The following is an 18,086-nucleotide window of genomic DNA, read 5'->3' as shown; positions in this document are numbered from 1 at the left end:
ACTTTGACGCTGGAAAGAGAGGGGAGGTGACTGAAGGCACGGTTGATCGGGGAAGTCTTCAGGATTTGATCTGAAGAAGGGCAAAGAGGGGGCAAAGACAGATTGAGGCAGGGTGTTCCAGAGTATCGGAGCAAATCTACTGGGGGAAAGGAGGAAGTTTCACATATACTAACAACAAGACAGGGCAATTTTATAAGTTTTATGTCCATTGGGCAAACGCGAGCTGTTATACTCATTTCAACATGTTATGGATTTGGTGCTCAGTTTGTGCTGATGGTGATGTGAATTCAGGAGCGCATTAATATTAACTCAACGACATAAAAGTCAACCCTTCAGCTATCTAGACCCGATGAATTTTGACATGCCATTTACCTCACTACAATAGTCCACAGGACAACTCTGGAGTTTAAAAGTCCCCCCAAAAGATCCTGTGGAGTTGGGAGAGTAACTACGGCTGAGAATTCTTCAATTAAGTATAACACTGTTGGATCGTAAAGACAGACGAATACTTCTGCGCGCTCTCACCAAATAATTAGTTGAGAACTGGCAGACTTCCCACACGTTTCACTGCAGCTGGCCAGACACCAGATCTGTGATCAGGACAGTTTGTGTGCGTGCAGAGCATTTTTACCACTTCATCATTCGTGGTTGCAAAAGAAAATAGTAGAGCCACTCATCCAATGTTAGTTGTGAAATCTGCACCGATGAACAAAATGATTAGCTAAGGTTCTTTCTGCTCGTTGCTGCTGGTTATTACAATGCTTGAGACCTGTCACTGTTCGAACAAAGGACTACAGAAAAGAGAGCGAGTGAATGAATGCACAGAATAATTAGCTGCAACTTGATGGGTGAGAATCACAATATCTAGATGAATGAGAAAACAAATTTAAGCCACGGAATGATGAATGCTAAAGTACTTGCCCGAAGAATCCATCCGATATGCTGTCCTTGGTGGCATTTGTTCTGTACAGGAAAACGTGGAATTAAACAAAACTATGCACTCTTACAGTGAGACATGTTATGCAGTGATTACTAGTGTTTCTCTGCATCAGGTTTAACCATCAGAGAGACACCAGTTTGGAAATTGTTTAGAGTCAGCTACTGAATGTATTGATGTACAGCTTGCAAGGGAATTATTTTATGTTCTATTCATATGTTCAATCAGAAATATGTTTCAACAAATGTGTACAAATGGTTGATAAAAGGATTTTGGCATGACTGCCATTTGAAATGTAGGTCAAATTATATAACCAAATATAAGGGGTTACCTTACTCTCAGTAATTATTTTGTTAAGAATTATTCACATAATCTATTTCTGAACTGCCGGATATTTAAATAACACAACTTCTTTTGAAATTTTTTTTTAACAAGTAAAATTGACACTTCTCTGCTGGGGAAATGTTGCCGTGTTTCATGAAGACGGCAAATAAATTCAGTTCTTGAAAGGTTATGGCACGCCTACTCAACTTAACTAAGATGTGACAACAGAAAACATTATCAGGAGGTGGTCAAAGAACTGCAAGCGAGTCATTAATAGCTGCTTTGCCTGAGGTAAAACACAAGGGAAGAATTTACTTACGCCTACTCTCGTAGATGGCTCTCGATTTCTCATACACTTCATAAGGATCAGGCTTTCTTTGATCAAATCCATCAGAAGAGTCAGGGAATGAAGTCCTGTGAACGTTGGGTGGGAAGGGAAGTGTCTGTGGCAGGGGCTGTGATGGAACATTCCCCTGAGGGCTGCCCTGATTCTCCCATCTATCTAACATCTGAAACAAACAACATAGTGAATAAGTTTAGCAGCTGATCTTTACACTATAACAATAATAATCCTTGCACTTGATATATCGCCTTATCACGTCTTCGAAACATCTCAAAGCGCTTCAGAGAATATACTGTAAAGTGAATTGACTGTATATTTGTGGGTGACATTTATGATTCATAAAATAATTCATAAAACATAAATAAATAAAATAATAATAATTTGGTCACTCAATCCATGACTGTTTGTGCGCACTGCTGTGAGTGCATGCACTTCATGGATTGAGTGACCAAATTAAACGCTGCTGCTTTTCGCCCACAAAATGTACAGTCATTTTACAGTATATTCTGTGAAGCGCTTTGAGACGTCTCGAAGAAGTGATAAGGCGCTATATCAAAGGCAAGGATTATTATTATTTATTATTATAAAACCATTTGAATTCACTACAGATGATTTTTTCTGTAACAGAGATTCGTTTTGCGGTGGGTGGGAAAGAGAGGGTCTAGCTATATCTTTTTTTCCCATTTCCTTAGTTCTCCACTAACCTGAACACAGCTGAGACAATGCACGGGGAAAGCTTATGTCAGACCTGCACCAATATTGCTCTGAAACTGGTTAAGAGGAGACAAGTGACACAATCCCTGGGAGACTTTCAGCCACTGGCTGTGAGAGCATCTCCCTGGCAGTGTGGCTAAGATCAATGACTCATCCAATTGTACGTAGGAGCCCAGACGCAAACCTGTTGTGTCTTGCTACCTACCGTGTAGTGGAAAATGTTGGGCTCAAAACAAATCAGCACCAGAAAAGCAGTTATTTATATAGAGCGCAATCGACAGCTCGGAAAGGACAACAGACACCTCGATAAAAGCCAATTTGCTGCACTCGTGTAAGAGGCAGCTCGATCGAGTCTGTAATGGAAGGATGGTAGGTTGGTGTTCTAAAAGGATGAGATCAAATGGTTCAAAAAGCTTTGCCTTTGGACTTTTCTTGTGATCTTGCAAGCAGCAATAGCTGAAGGTACAGCTTTCTGGCATAAACAAGTCGTCTTATATGTTTTTGTAGAGAAGATACTATGTAATCCAGCCTCAGCCAGAACACCCGCAACACATAAACCTGCCACTGAACACGGTGACTCAATGATTGACAACCAAGCAAGGTTTTTGGCATTTGGTCTAAAAGGAGAAAATCAAACGAAGCTCCTGACCCCATAAACGAGCTGAAATATTTTTCATTTACCATTCAATAGATTTTATACCGAGCATTAATTAATTTAAATGTTCTACACTATAATAATAATTAGTTTTATTATTCTAAGCCAACACATTGTGTAAATCACAGGAGCAGTTATACATTATTCTTGCATCAGCAATGCTTCTAGTGTAGACTGCACATACACATGAGGTCAATGACCCATAACCAGTTCACAGTGAGTCACTTACAAATTTCAATAGATTGGACTAATCAAATAATTCATTGTTAAAAATGCTGATGGAGTGGGAATTCAGAACCACTTAGAATCGAGAACTTTTTTTATTTTAGAAATTTACAGCACAGCCTTCGGTCCATTGTGTCAACGATGAACACTGTGTAACCTTCACAGTTTATTACATGAATTGATGGGGCCTCCATGCTCGTGTGCTGCCGGAAGCCTGTTCTCTGTGGGAGAGCACAACAATCCAATTTTATATCGGTTTCGGCCGTTTAAGACAGTGTTGCGTTTGGAATCCCTGAATGATATGACCAGAGGCACGGTGCAGCACACAGCCACCATTTCGCCCACAAAATGTACAGTCAATTCACTTTACATTATATTCTGTGAAGCACTTTGAGACGGCGAGAGGACGTGATGAGGCAGGTTGCTAGCACCACCAGCGGTGTTCAGTCGAACACAGAAACTAACTGAACTGCTGAGTGATTGTTTTTCAGCTCACTCACCAGCACAGCATACCCAGCCACTCCATTTCACAGTAAATCCCGTGAAGCGCTTTGAGGTACCCTTGAAAGTTAAGTTGGGCTGTTTAAGGAGGAAGCGAGAAATCTTACAAAAAAAGCTTCAAATACAAGTTTTAGGAATGAATTGCATTTGAAAGTTAATGTCGCAAAACTCTCCAGCCAATTGCGCACAGCGGTGTCTCACAAACAGTCGTGGATTGAGTGACCAAATTATTATTGTATTCTTATTTTTAAGGGATTATTACCCCCTGAAAGCGATCCGCCAATTGACTAACAACCAGGTTTCTACTTATTGCTAAGTAAACAGAGTCGTGTGGAGTAGTAAGGAAACTTGTCTAAGGTTTCGCTCTGCCCAGGAAACAAGCCCGGGTCGTTTGTGAGTCAAACATGCTAACTAACCACTAAGATAAGGGACTCCACATATTCTTTTATATCTTCTCCCCATATTCATATATACCTTCTTTAAATCTTCATCCAATTTCGTTATAATTGTTCAGATCACACAGAAATTTTCAGCGAGGAAAATGACTTAAGACTCCTGTGTATTAGTGATGCTTTTACCAAGCGTTTGAAAGTGTCAGGCAATTTGCCTGCATCATCTCATTAGGTTTGACTGTGTTGAACCATCACACAATATCAAACCTTGTACAAATCTTGTAACCAAGGCACTCGTTGTGTGCTTTAAGCCAGTAGTTTTGAGCAGCCAAGGAACATTTTGTGTTTGCCTCACCCACTCCTACCCCAACACAAATCCACCATTGCGTCTACTTTAGACACAGAAATACCTCATCTTAACCATTCCCATTTGCATAACACAGACTCGATAAATTCAGGAAGTCGCTGGGAAGCACAATGCTATATTTACCTGTTTTGAACTTTTCCAGGGCGAGAAAAAACCTGCAAAAGACGGAAAAAAAAAGATGAATAATGACAGATCGAACTGAGGGACGCACAATACCACAGCATTTCTTAAGCGTTGACTACCTTCCTTGGGGAGAGGTGAGCAGGGTCTCAGGCTGAACTGGCTCCGAGATGACATGCATGGCAACAGAATATCGATATTGGGTCAAACCTGTGTGTGGCAGGCCTCAGTAGTCAGGCTCTTGAGCCAGGCAAGCCAACAGTACCCAAAGGCATTGCTGATGACAGATCTACCAGCCTGAATCGTTGGCAGGACTTAAGAGGGACCAGACTAGTCACTAGTGTCAGGGATTCTTCCCTCTCACTTCTATTAACCCTGCAAGCTAAAGTTCAAACAGGTTGGGTGGCCCTAGGTAGGTAACAACCACAAATTACATTTCTACAGCATCTTTCACATCAGGAGGACGTCCCAAAGCGCTGGATAGTCAAGGATGTGCAACCCCCAAGCTGGGGATTGGGATCAAGAGGGACAAGCAGTAGAAAGCTTGCGAGACAGTATGTGCAATGGAAAAGTATGTTGGCTAGACTCCAGCCGTACCCCAATGCACACACTGGAGCTCCAAGCACTCCTAAAATGTCGACGTATTTTTGCGTGTGTCAGGCACCCAGCTGTCCCCTCGCCCACCAAGAAAAGCCTAAATGCTGGAGTTCTTGGTCCTAATAACGCAATTTTGCCTCAATAGAACCAGAATCTAAAATTAACATCATATTTATTCATCCGTTGACAAACTGCTGCTTTTACTATGCTTCTCTGTGCTTCTAAATCAGTACAGCTGACATTTTAATTGTACTCACTGAATTAAACTGGATTTGAAATTCGGCATCCATCATTATCCCATCTGACTGTACTCCAGCACTGTACTTACAGCTGTTCTTTAAGTCTTATTTGTTTGCTCTTTCACTGTAATCTCCCCCTACGGCTGTTTGCGGGGACATTGCTATGTGCAAATTTTGCTTGTTCACCCACAGAATACACACAATCACACCACTTTGCAGCATATCCAGTGAAGCGCTTTGAGGCGTCTCGAGGACGCAATAAAGCGCTATATCAAAAGCGTTGATTATTATCAATATTACAACAGTCCTATTGAATAATGGTATTTTTTAATCAAACGTTTTAAATTCTGAGCAATTCCCTTCAGCCTCATTTGTCTGCCCAGCTTTCTTTGTTTTGTGAAGAGGACAAAACAATGCCTAATGGATTTTTCTTATGCATTTACTGCCTAATGTGCAACACGGAAATCTATTTATTTTCTTACAGTTCTTTTTGTACTTTTGTACTTTTTGTACATTAAAAATTCACAGCAGATTCGCAAGCTATGTTGGCATCATACAATACAAAATTACACAGACCCAGAGAGTCACAAACACTCAGAGACACAGAGAGAGAGACAGAGAGAGAGAGAGAGAGAGAGACACACACACAGTCACAGACAGAGAGAGAGACACACACACTCACAGACACGGAGAGAGACATGCACACTCACAGACAAGAGAGATACACACACAGACACAGAGAGAGACACACACAACACAGAGAGAGAGACAGACACACACACACACACAGAGACACACACACACAGAGTGACACATGCACAGACACAGAGAGTGACACACCCACAGACGCAGAGAGAGACACACAATACAGAGAGAGACACACACAGAGAGTGACAAATGCAAGGACACAGAAAGAGACACACACACAACACATAGAGAGACACACACACACACAGACACACACATACCCAGAGACACACACAGAGTGATACACGCACACACACACAGAGAGACACACGCACAGACACAGAGAGACACACGTGCAAACGCACATAGACCCTCCCAAATGCACATAGAGAGACATACACACAGTCAATGATACAAACTCAGAGAGAGACACGCGGACAATCACAACAGCGGGGCCTCGGAGCGAAGCCCGTTTCCGCTTGTGCAGCACCGAGCATGCGTGTCCGGAGCCGCCCGGCCCACAGTGACGTCAAGTAAACAGCCGGTAAACCCGCGGGCCAGAAACTACATCGATAGCGGGTTTGTAGGGGAGGAGGGTGTTTGTGGCGGATTCCGTGGAAAAAGCGTGGCTTTTTCTATTGGCCCAGACTCTAAACCAAGGCAGTGAAACCTGTGCTGTGTCTAATCACAACAATAGGATTGTCAGCTTAACAGTGAAAGGAATTTTATAGATTGTTGCCGGTTTTATACACTGGGCTTCTCTAGAGAATGAGCTACAAAACATAGGGGTTGATTTGGGAGCGAGGTGCATTGGTGCCTTAGTTGCTTCTTTGTAAGTCCCCCTTGACCAACGTAATGTGGAGAGGAAAGAATAATTCAGGCTTTCTGCTCCACGATGTGGGAAGTGATTATTGCTTGACTCCCCAAGTACAAACCAGACACAAGATCCTGTGTTTTACATTGAATGCCCAGAAGAGGACTTCACTCAACTTGCACACAAGAGGGAAAAATGGAATAGAGTGGTAGAGCAACAACAACAACTTGCAATTACATAGCACCCTTCACGCAGGGCAGTCTCTCGGAGCGCGTTACAATGGCGGAGCCTGATGCCGAGCCAGGGGGTAGGGAAGAGGTGACTGCAAAGCACGGTTGAAGTGGAAGATCTTCAGTCGTGATCTAAAAGAGGGGGCAAGATGGAGGGAGATGGGGAGAAGAGAGATCCAAAGCTTCGGGGCATAGTGGCTGAAAGTGCGTCTGCCAACGGTGGAGCGGAGCGGAGGGCACGAGGGATGTGAGAGAGGCCGGAGCCAGCCGAGCGGAGGCAGCGAGTAGTGGAGTTGTGAGAGAGGAGATCAGAAAGGTAGGGAATCACCATAAACCTATTTAAACCTTTAAGATACTTTTTAAGGACATTTTGGGGGGTCCAGGCCGATCATTTGTAATGATGACCTTTGCATATTCCAAACATGTTCACGAGTACCATACAGATCTACAAACATCAGCCCCCCAAGTGATTGAAATATTAATTCAGGTTAAAAATGTCAATCAATGTGAATTGCCTCAAAGATTATTCTGTAATCTCACCATGTGTCAAACTGCAGGTGACATTGCTTTTCCTGTCACCGTCAGACACAGTGCATTAATTAATCAACAGGGATGATCTCCAAACCACAACCAATTACAAAACACATTAAAAACTAATAAACTATTCCAAAACATCCATCCTATGGTGCCGTTTATGTTTTTCCTGCTGTTTTTTTTGAGCAAAACAAAGTTATACTGCTGAACATTTTAAATAAATTGATATCAAGTAACTAATGGACAGAATCCATGTTAACTATCCACTGCCTATCCAAGGCAATAAACTGACTGCTGTTTTACAGCTCTTAAATGTTTTTCAAAATCAAGCAATATTTTGAGCAGTTTATATTTGTATTCATGTTTTAATATGAAGGGGATAATGCTAAGAGATGGTGAATTATAAACAAATAGAGTTAGAAAAATAATACAAATAGCAAGAAGCAAATGTATTCAGTAGAATGACAGAAGGTTTGAAATTTCACCCACTCTTACTTGACCTGTAAGACCATTTTGTCTTAAAATATTATATGTGTAGAACCCTGGAAAGTTTGGGTTCAATTTAGGAGCCTATTTACCACAATTCTTAAAATAACTGGCTTCCAAATGAAGATTGAATTTGAATGATTTTCCAAAAAATGTCCATGCCTAAGCTATGCCCCAAAACTCTGGAACTCTCTCCCTCAATCCCTTCACCTTTCCCCGTCCCTCCCCACCTTCAAAGACCGCCTAAAGACCTTCCTTTTTGTTCGTGCTTACGGTCACCTCCCCCCTTCCTCTCCCTTGGCTCGTTGTCAGATTCCGCCACAATGAAGCGCTCAGGGGCGCTACCCTATGTGAAGAGTGCTATATAAATGCAAGTTGTTGTTGTTGTTATTGTAAATGGCCAAGCTCTAATTTTAAGATTATGCCCCAGTTTTCTGGATTCTCCTCCCAAAGTTTGCACACTGCAATGTTCCACAAACAGCCACAAAGTGGATAACACATTTTATCTGAGGGATTGTTGGATAGGAGGAAAAACTCCCTTTTTCTACATTACGTCATCTTAAAATTGTAAGGCAAAATTGATTAAGGCTAGGTAGAATTTCAGGCTTAAAGAGTGCCATTATTTTAGGAGAGAGAAGTAAGCTCCTCTTGGTATTCAAACCTGCATCCAAATTAATACTGAACTCATGACATTCCCCAAATTCTGCATGATCTTAAATCACAAGACAATTATCTAAAGGTCAGGCCATGATAAAATTAAGCCTCGGATGTGTTGAGACCAAAGTTAATAAAAATGGAGTTAATTTAGGAAGAGAAATGGTTCATGTATTCCTTTAATAAAAATATATAACTGCAGTGTGTGAAAGTAACTCTCCAAAAATGTTTTCCACCTGCAAAACTAGTGGAAGAAGTTCAAAGAAGTCCACAAAATGAAAACAAAAGTGTTTATTTTATAATTGGACTCACAACTGAAGCATGTAAAATAAATAGAATATATAAAATGAATGTAAACGTTTATCTTATAAACCATGCCTTTGGTCACCCTCCTACCCCTACCCTCCCTGAACGCCACCCCTCTTGATCCCAACCCTCAACTTGGGTCCAAGTCCCTGACTGTCCAGCGCCTTGGGACCTCCTCCCGATGTGAAAGGCGCTATACACATGTACATGTTTGTTATTGTTGTTTGAAAAATGTGAATTATGCTGCAGGTTTAAATTGGAAATCCGTGTCTGTTTGTCATGGTCTGGGGAATGGGCTGATTCCTGCCTGCGTCTGTAATGCAGATAAGGAAACGTGTCTTTCAATGAAGCTATCTGACTGATTGGTGCAGCAGATATGGTTTATAACAAAAATCCCATCATTTGGACACTGTCTTTTAGAGATCATTTTTATTCATTTACCCATGCATAATATGCAGCTTAATTGTAGTTATTTCTCCCCCGCTCCTTTCCCTACCTACGCTTTCCTCTTCAGTCAAAAGCCTGCGGCAGTCCAGACATTATTTTTATTTAACATCTGAGAATGAAGGGTTTCAGCAATTACCGACAGACAAACAGACAGACTGACAGAGGGATAGAGGTAAACAGAGAACCAGCTAGGGATATGGTCTCAGAGCTGAGTTTTGCTGCTCTGAAGTCCACGGCAATATTTGTTATAAAATGAAATAAAACTCCAGTGACTCTTTTTAATCATCCTCAGTCCAGTAATACCACAGTTACTAATTTAATAAGGGAGCGCGTTAGTCATCATATTATTCCGTCTCCTTTGGAAAGTGGTAAGTATTTAAATGGCGTAAGCAAAGTCCAAATGAAGAACGAGTTATTGTTTTGTTAATAAAGAGGAATTTAATAATTTAGCTACGAACGTATTAACACCCGAGCACTACACAGGGCAGCTTCATTGGAACAGAGACATCTGGGATCGCCATCTCAGACAACGCTAAACATGAACTGAAAGATCCCCCCAAAAATGGCGGCTTCTTGTCAGGTAGTCGCTTCCAGCACACAGCAAGTGATGTTAGCGCTACTTCCTGTGCGTAGTGTCTCTCCATAAGGGAAGTGACCTGAATACCTGGACTACCTTTTTATACTGTAGCAAGTATTCCAGTATAGCCCAGTCCTTAGCAAACCCAGAAGCTATTCTGCACTCAACAGTGCCGTGTAAATGTTTAGCATTCAGACAATGTCCAGAATATTTAGATTAAAGAATTATTCCCTGGAAGTGAAGTAGCATTTTCTCAACCTTAGTAATTATTCTCTTTATATAAAACTGGAGTATTATACCCTCTGGCAATTGTCCATTATCTGGAGCTAAGACCAACTAGAAATCTCCAGACAACTCCCTGCAATTTTGCTAAGCAATTCCAAACTACTTTGATATCCCTTTTGCAATAATTTACTGAACCAGATCAAAGATAGAAGGTGAAAGCATTTACTTGCAGATCTTTCACATCACCCTACACCACCGTCCCCAATGAATTCCCAGAACTAGATTATTATGATTGTTTTTCACATCCTCTTATGCAAAACCTGGAGAAACTTGGCCTAAAAAGCAAAATCTAATTTCACGCCTTCTAGAAGCCTGTGTAAAGCATCAATGCGTCCTGTTCATCTTTTAACCTTGTATATTAGGAACATGCTCCCATTAAATATTACAGGTACCGAAACATAAATTTGTTGTAGGATTCCTTTTGAATACAATAGTGCCACACTCCACTCACCCCCTGCACAGGAGGATAATCATTAGATAATTCAATGCAGTAATGCTGTGAATTTAGGAATATAGATTGAGCAGGAAGCCAAAATACTCATATTCTTTATGGGGATGGAAGCATATTTACAACTCAACTGTCAAGTCTCATTAGAATATTTATTAGCTCTATATGAAAACAGTATGAGATTCCCCAGAAGCAAGATATAAAAAATTAAATTCATATGAGATACTGTTTATTGATATACAGATGTACATACACTTGCAATGAATAGATAAAGGCAATTTTCCTCTCTAAACTGACTTCTCAGAAAATGCTGACTTATTAATGGCTTAAACCAAGCAATGAGCTGGAAAAGATCTAGCTGCAAGCATCAGTTCCTTCATTTGAGTAAGAAACAGGCAGAAATATGATGGGGGAGATTATTGAAATAATGGGAGAGAAGTTAGTATTCATAATTAGTTACAAAGGAAGTGTTCAACAAACCTATAATAATAATCCTCGCATTTGATACAGCGCCTTATTACGTCCTTGAGACGTCTCAAAGTGCTCCACAGGATGCATTGTAAAGTTGATTGACTGTTATTTTGTGGGCAAAACGTGGCAGCCAATTGCGCACAGCAGTGTCCCACAAACAGTCATGGATTTAGTGACCACATTTTCTTGGCGATCCGGCCATCGACTAACAACTGGATTCCTACTTACTGCTAGATAAACAGAGGCGTGTGGAGTAAGGAAACTTGCCTAGGGTTTTGTCCTGCCCAGGAATCGAACCCGCTTGTGAGGCGAGTGCTCAAACCATTACGCTGCAGGACTCCATGCTGCAAACTTAGCAGATCTGATACATCCCCCGCATGTAACCATCCAAATCCCACTCTAACACTCACATTATAATTCCTCAATCCTAATCTATTTAAGAATTGTGATGCAGAAGCATAAATGGTGAAGCTTCTTGCCTAAGTTAGTTAGTATAATGTAGTTAGTCAAACTGCACTGCAAATCTGATTGTTTCACCTGATTAAGCAGGAGTCAGAACTAAGCACTGCCATAGATGGCTGTAGGTGTAGAATTAATGGGGATGTATAATGGGGATGGGGATGGTTAAAAGGGCGATAGATACTCGGGAGAAAGGGTATTAACAGATATGAAGAGAAGATGTTAAATGGAATTAAAAAATCTATTATCATGTTACAAAATTCCACAGCAAGAAAATGGCAAAGCAAACTCAACAGGCCATCCTGTTCATATAGGGTTAATGGAGCTCTCTCATCAACATTCAGAAACAGAAATAAAACTTCATACCATCTGGACATGTGTTTCACCACTGCTAAATGTGGTGAAGAAGAATATAAATTGTACATTTCAAGTCTCATAATTGGTAACCATGATATATCTTGGTCACCTTAGTTTACAAATTTACTTCAACTCGAGATAGGGAGTTGAAGGAGAATAATCTTATTGGGATTTTTTGTTGCAATTTGGATTGTCAAGGATTAAAAAAAAACTTGTTTTCAATGTAAAAGATTGTGATATTGATAATTCTGTTATTACAACATATGCATTAATTAATTTATTTATTAAAGGAAATGTCTCAATGCTGCAAAATATATTCCAAGCTTTCAAAACGCTTCACAGAATATACCGTAAAGTGAATTGACTGTATATTTTGTGAGCGAAAAATATCAGATTAAAAATATCAGAGCACCAACTTGGAAGGATCATTAAATCTGGCAGGGCAAGGGAGTAAAATTAAATACAGAGAATGCTGAAATCACCCTTAGGTTTAAGGCTGTATTGATATTGAAGTTAATTTACTAGCAGAATAAAGCATAGTAGTTATCACCAACTCCTTTAAGGGAGTGACTTCATGAGATCATAAGCACTTGAACAAAATTCACAATTGATAGATATAATAATAATAATAATAATAATCCTTGCATTTGATATAGCGCTTTTCACGTCGGGAGGACGTCCCTAAATAGATATGTACCTAAATGTACCTAAATGTACCTAAATGTTGAAGATTACCCGTTTGTGTATGTGGTTTAGTGTCAACATGTACATTAACCTTATTGCAGAGGTTTAGTCTGCTGCCTGTTTCTCAGCAAATCCTCCTCCAGCTTCACTACAGCTCCCAGGTGTAAAAACAAATGTTTTTTGCATTGAGCTGTGCTGGATAGATTCCAAGACAGTAGTGGTGCCAATCTTATTTGCATATGTCTTGTGAAATGTGGCAGCTTTAAAGCAATCTGTGTGTGTCAATTTGGTTCATTTAGAGGCACTCTCGCCTCAGTCAGAAGGTTGTGGGTTCAAGCCCCACATCAGTAGTTTGAACTCATATAGTCTGGGCTGATACTTGAATGCAATGCTGGAAATGTGGAGTCCTGTAGCTCAGTGGTTAGAGCACTCGCTTTGCAAGTGAGAGACCTGAGTTCATTTCCAGGCAGAGGGCGAAACCTTGGGCAAGTTTCCTTACTCCACACAGAGCCTAATAATAATCCCTTCAAAACCCAAAAACAATAATTAATTGGTCATTTTCAATCTACGACTGTTTGTGGGACATTGCTGTGCGCAATTGGCTGCCGCGTTCGCCCACAAATATACAGTCAATTCACTTTGCAGTATGTTCTGTGAAGCGCTTTGGGACGTCCTCCCGACGTGAAAAGCGCTATATCAAATGCAAGGATTATTATTATTATTATTATTATTATTATGTGCTGCATTGTTGGAGGTACCGTCCTTTGGAAGAGACATTAATCCCATCCCCCCATTCAGGTGGACGTTTAAGATCCCATAGCATTGTTCAAAAAGATGAGTAAGTTTTTTTCTGTCAATCACTTCATGGATTTTGGTGGTACACAACGTGCGAATAGGTTGCCAAGTTTGCCTACAAAATACACAGTCACTACACCTTACAGAAAATCCTGTTCATCGCTTTGAGAGGACCTCCCAATGTGAGGTGCTCTTTATCCAGTCTAAGGATTATTATTACTTATAATTAAGATCGTAATCAAATAAGAATAGTTTTAGTTGGGGTCTTTCAAACCAGCTGCTTTCACAAAATCTATCCTAATGTGAACTCTACATTTATTTGGACTGACTGATTTTATGAGACAAACACATTGTGACATTTTCTGGGCTTCTCAGCGTAAATAATAGGTTCGATTCAATTCAATAGGTTTGCAGCATATCTCATATTCCTTTCATAAATTTCATTATTGGTTGGAATCTGACTGTAGCTTTTTGTAAATCCAATTTAAAATTCTGCAATTTAGTCAGCTACTATGCCCCTAACCTCAGGAACTCCCTTCCTCTACCCCTCTGTGTTTCTCCCCTTCTCTACCTGCCTTTACGGGATTTCGCCCACAAAACACACAGTCGTTGCGCTTTACAGTAAATCCTGTTAAGTGCTTTGGGACGTCTTCATGACATGAAAGGTGCATTGCAAAATATAAGGATTATTATTATAAATTCCACCATAAAACCTACCTCTTCGACCTACCTGAGTATGGTCAATCACCTCCCACTTTCCCCCTCTCCCTTGCTAGGGGTCTGGCCATATCAAGAAGTACTCCGAGACATTATCCAACGCAAAGGGGCTAAATAAATGCAAGTTGATGCTGTTACACATCAGAAAGCCTACCATGATTTGTTGCTTGAAAGAAGATAAATGCTGGAGGTGTGAGAAGACTCGATACACAAACACTGCTTCAGTATCTCTCCTGATTGCTCTCTTTTGGGAAGCAATGGGTCAATACAATTTAATAGGCCAGAAGGGTGAAGAGCGATTGTGTATCCAAAAGCTTCTATTCTGGCCAACATATATCATGTTAATGCAGGGCTGTGTACTCATAGAATGATGCTATCATCACTATTAGTGCTGAAAAGGCTCATTATACCAATAATGAGATCCACATCACCACTTTCATCTCATTGGGAAAATGAGTGACAGAAAATAGCGTCTGGAACAATTAGAATTAGGACTGGGGGAAATTTAAATTATTTTTACAAAGAGATTGAAACCGCTGTGGTTCGTGTATTGGAGCAGTTTATCCATCAGGCCTGAGACCCTTTAGAGATGGACAAGAGTTGATACGAGAAGCAAATAAAAAAGATAATGAAACTGAGTAATTTTCAAGACATTTCAGGGGAGCACTTCACTCTCAGAGATATACATTTGATTTTGTTATTGTCCAGAGAATTACTGAGTTTTATTGTACTGGGTGTTAAGATGAACGCAGTTTATAAGTTACATAGAGTTTAGAAGTTGCTTGGGGTTGCATAATGAATCTCTAATGTCCAATGTTTATACCGTTTTCATAAGTAATGAAGTTTAATTAAAATCATATGGTACTGCCATTGTATGGCACAAATACTTCACTAACATCTGAGGAGCCAGCGTTTTTTTTTTTGGGGGGGGGGCACGGTGAAGGGAGTACAGAAGAGAAATGGAATGTGAAATATTCACAAATACTGTTTGTCACTTGACAAGTAGACATGTGAAAAGGGCATACAGCACTCTGCTGTTTTGGGTGAACTGAGGATTATCGCTGCAGGTAAACTGTAGTGTACAATTCACAGTAGGGCTCACGAGAGCAAAATTAGTATATTAGATCATAAACCGTAATAAGGAAAATTGCCTGAAGAGCAACGTATTAAGCATTTTACACACTCACTTAGGGAGCTTAAAGAGTTCATAACTGGTGATGAGAAAGGAAAATGTAGTTTATTCCTGTTCTGAACACCACAGAGAACTCTAAAATGTCAATGCTGAACTATTACCTTAGAATATTAAATAGATGTGACAAGCAACGTGGCCCTCTATGTTTCCATTAAGCAGAGCAAAAGCTATTGTTTTGCTTCTGGTGTTATTGACAGATCATGTATCCATCCACCCACCCACCCACCCATCCATCCATCCATCCATCCGTCAATCTATATGAATTTACATCTTGTGACAATTTAACTCAGGCATGGGTCGCTGAACTGGCAATGCTGGATTCTGGTGCTTTGGTACCGACAACACTAACTACAAAGTGACATTTCCAATCAGCAAATTCTTTTCCTTAGCCACTCAAGAGATTTATTGATTCGAGACCTTTCTCAGTTCTTGGGAATAGAATCCAAGTTTACCTAGCCTCTCATAATAGTTAAATCCTATCATCCCAGGTACCAATCCGGTGAATCCAAGCTGGACACCCTTCAAGGCCAATATATTGACAGAATATTGTGCAGTCCTGCAGAGTATTGGTTAGAGCATTGCTGGGGCATCTCAACACTGCTTTGTGAGTTCTGGCCTAATTCAGACTGACACAGCAACAAAGATAGTAGTTTTCGATCCAACTCCAACTGTTCCTAAGATTTTTTTGTGGGGGGGTGGGGGAAGAGAGGGGAGAAGGGCGATAGTGTTCACAATCGAAACCAGTTGATAAACATCAACTGAAATTGTTGATTCAGTTTGGAAATTATCTTTTCTGAAACCACATTTTTTCGCTCTTATATTCCAGATCCCTCGCAATCAGCCTCCCTTTATTTAGCCTGTGGGAATAGAATTCACTTTTCAAAAATTAGTCGATCTGGAATGTTAAAATAATACAATTTACTCAAATCAGTGAATAAACAGCTAATTCCTTGCGACTATCAACTGGATTCAAGGCATCCAACTGTTTCTCATCAATATGATGACTTCATTGCAGGCAGGAAGCCAATGATAAACTGTGGTGCAATCAGATATAATGAAGAAGGGTACAGTTCTGTTTGTTTTTTAAGTAACGGACATATTTATTAGTGAGTCAGGTCGCTTGCATGCTGTATTACAGGAATTATTTTGCATTTAATATGCACCTTGGATCACGTATTTCACTTGCTGAATAATGCCAGCTCTTCAACCCAACCCAACTTAATTGGTGTGATATTGACAGCTGGTTGCTCTTCTATTATTTGAGAACTCGAAAAATAATGGAATTGTCAAACTGAAAAGACATTCTGGGTATTTCCACAACCAACAATTTATTTTGTCTAATGTGGAATAATCTAGATGTGTATACAGTATTATAGTATAATTAATACTGTATAAAGCAGATTACCAGAAACAGATTTCACTGGGTGTTTTTGAGCTTCTACACTTTACAATAATAATAATAATTGCTGCATTTGATATTGTGCCTTATCATGTCTTCGAGATGTCTCAAAGCGCTTCACAGAAAATACTGTAAAGTGAACCCACTGTGTATTTTGTGGGCGAAATGCGGCAGCCAATTGCGCATAGTCCATGAATAGTTGTGGATTGAGTGACCAAATTATTATCTTTTTTTTAAGGGATTATTCAGATAGACTTGTAAGAAAAATAGAAGCCCATGGTATAAAAGGGACAGTGGATCCAGAACTGGCTGGGAGACAGAAAGCAGAGAGTTGTGGTGAACGGCTGCTTTTCTGACTGGAGGGAATGTACAGTGGTGTCCCCCAGGGATCGGTATTAGAACCACTGCTCTTCTTAATATACATAAATGATCTGGACTTGGGTATAGCAAGTACCATTTCCAAGTTTGCGGATGGCACAAAGTTAGGTTGGGTAGTAAACAGTGAGAAGGATAGCAGCCAACTGCAGGAAGACATAGACAGAATGGTAAAATGGGCAGATGCATGGCAGATGAATTTCAATGTGGAGAAATGCGAGGTATTGCATTTTGGAAGAAAGAATGAGGGGAGGCAATATAGGCTGGTAATACAATCTTAAGGGAGGTGAAGGAACTGAGAGACCTGGGGGTTCAGGTAAATGAATCCTTGAAGGTGGCAGGACAGGTAGATAAGGCTGTAAAAGGGACATATGGGATACTAGGCTTTATAAATAGGGGCATAGAGTACAAGAGTCAGGAGGTTATGATTAACCTATATAAAACACTGGTTAGGCTTCAGTTAGAATACTGCGCCCAGTTCTGGGCACCACACTATAGGATGGATGTTCAGGCACTGGAAAGGGTGCAGAGGAGATTTATAAGAATGGTACCAGGAATGAGGGACCTTGATTATGAGGAAAGGCTGGAGAGGCTGGGATTATTCTCATTGGAGCAGAGAAGGTTACGAGGAGACCTAATAGAGGTCTTCAAAATCATGAGGGGATTTGATAGGTTAGAAAGGGAAAAACTGTTTCCACTGGTGGCTCGAGTCCATAGATTTAAAATAGTTTCTAAAAGAAGCAGAGGGGAGGTGA

At 40.4% G+C, this 18,086-nt stretch overlaps 1 protein-coding gene across 7 annotated transcripts in view; it reads right to left on the bottom strand.

Moving 5' to 3' along the window:
• Positions 1–18,086, bottom strand: part of magi2a (membrane associated guanylate kinase, WW and PDZ domain containing 2a) — a 472,217-nt gene that overhangs the window by 57,348 nt on the left and 396,783 nt on the right. For all 7 annotated transcript variants that reach the window (XM_042335534.1, XM_042335536.1, XM_042335535.1 and 4 more), the window contains 3 exons: positions 4,582–4,613; positions 1,581–1,770; positions 922–963 (listed from right to left, as the gene is read on the bottom strand). In XM_042335534.1, the coding sequence (XP_042191468.1) occupies positions 922–963; positions 1,581–1,770; positions 4,582–4,613 (264 nt within the window). The remainder of the gene's footprint in view (positions 1–921; positions 964–1,580; positions 1,771–4,581; positions 4,614–18,086) is intronic.

This window comes from Callorhinchus milii, unplaced genomic scaffold (genome assembly GCF_018977255.1).
Source record: "Callorhinchus milii isolate IMCB2004 unplaced genomic scaffold, IMCB_Cmil_1.0 Scaffold5, whole genome shotgun sequence".
In the NCBI taxonomy this organism is placed as follows: Eukaryota; Metazoa; Chordata; class Chondrichthyes; order Chimaeriformes; family Callorhinchidae; genus Callorhinchus; species Callorhinchus milii.
This window is presented reverse-complemented; position numbering and strand designations above follow the sequence as displayed.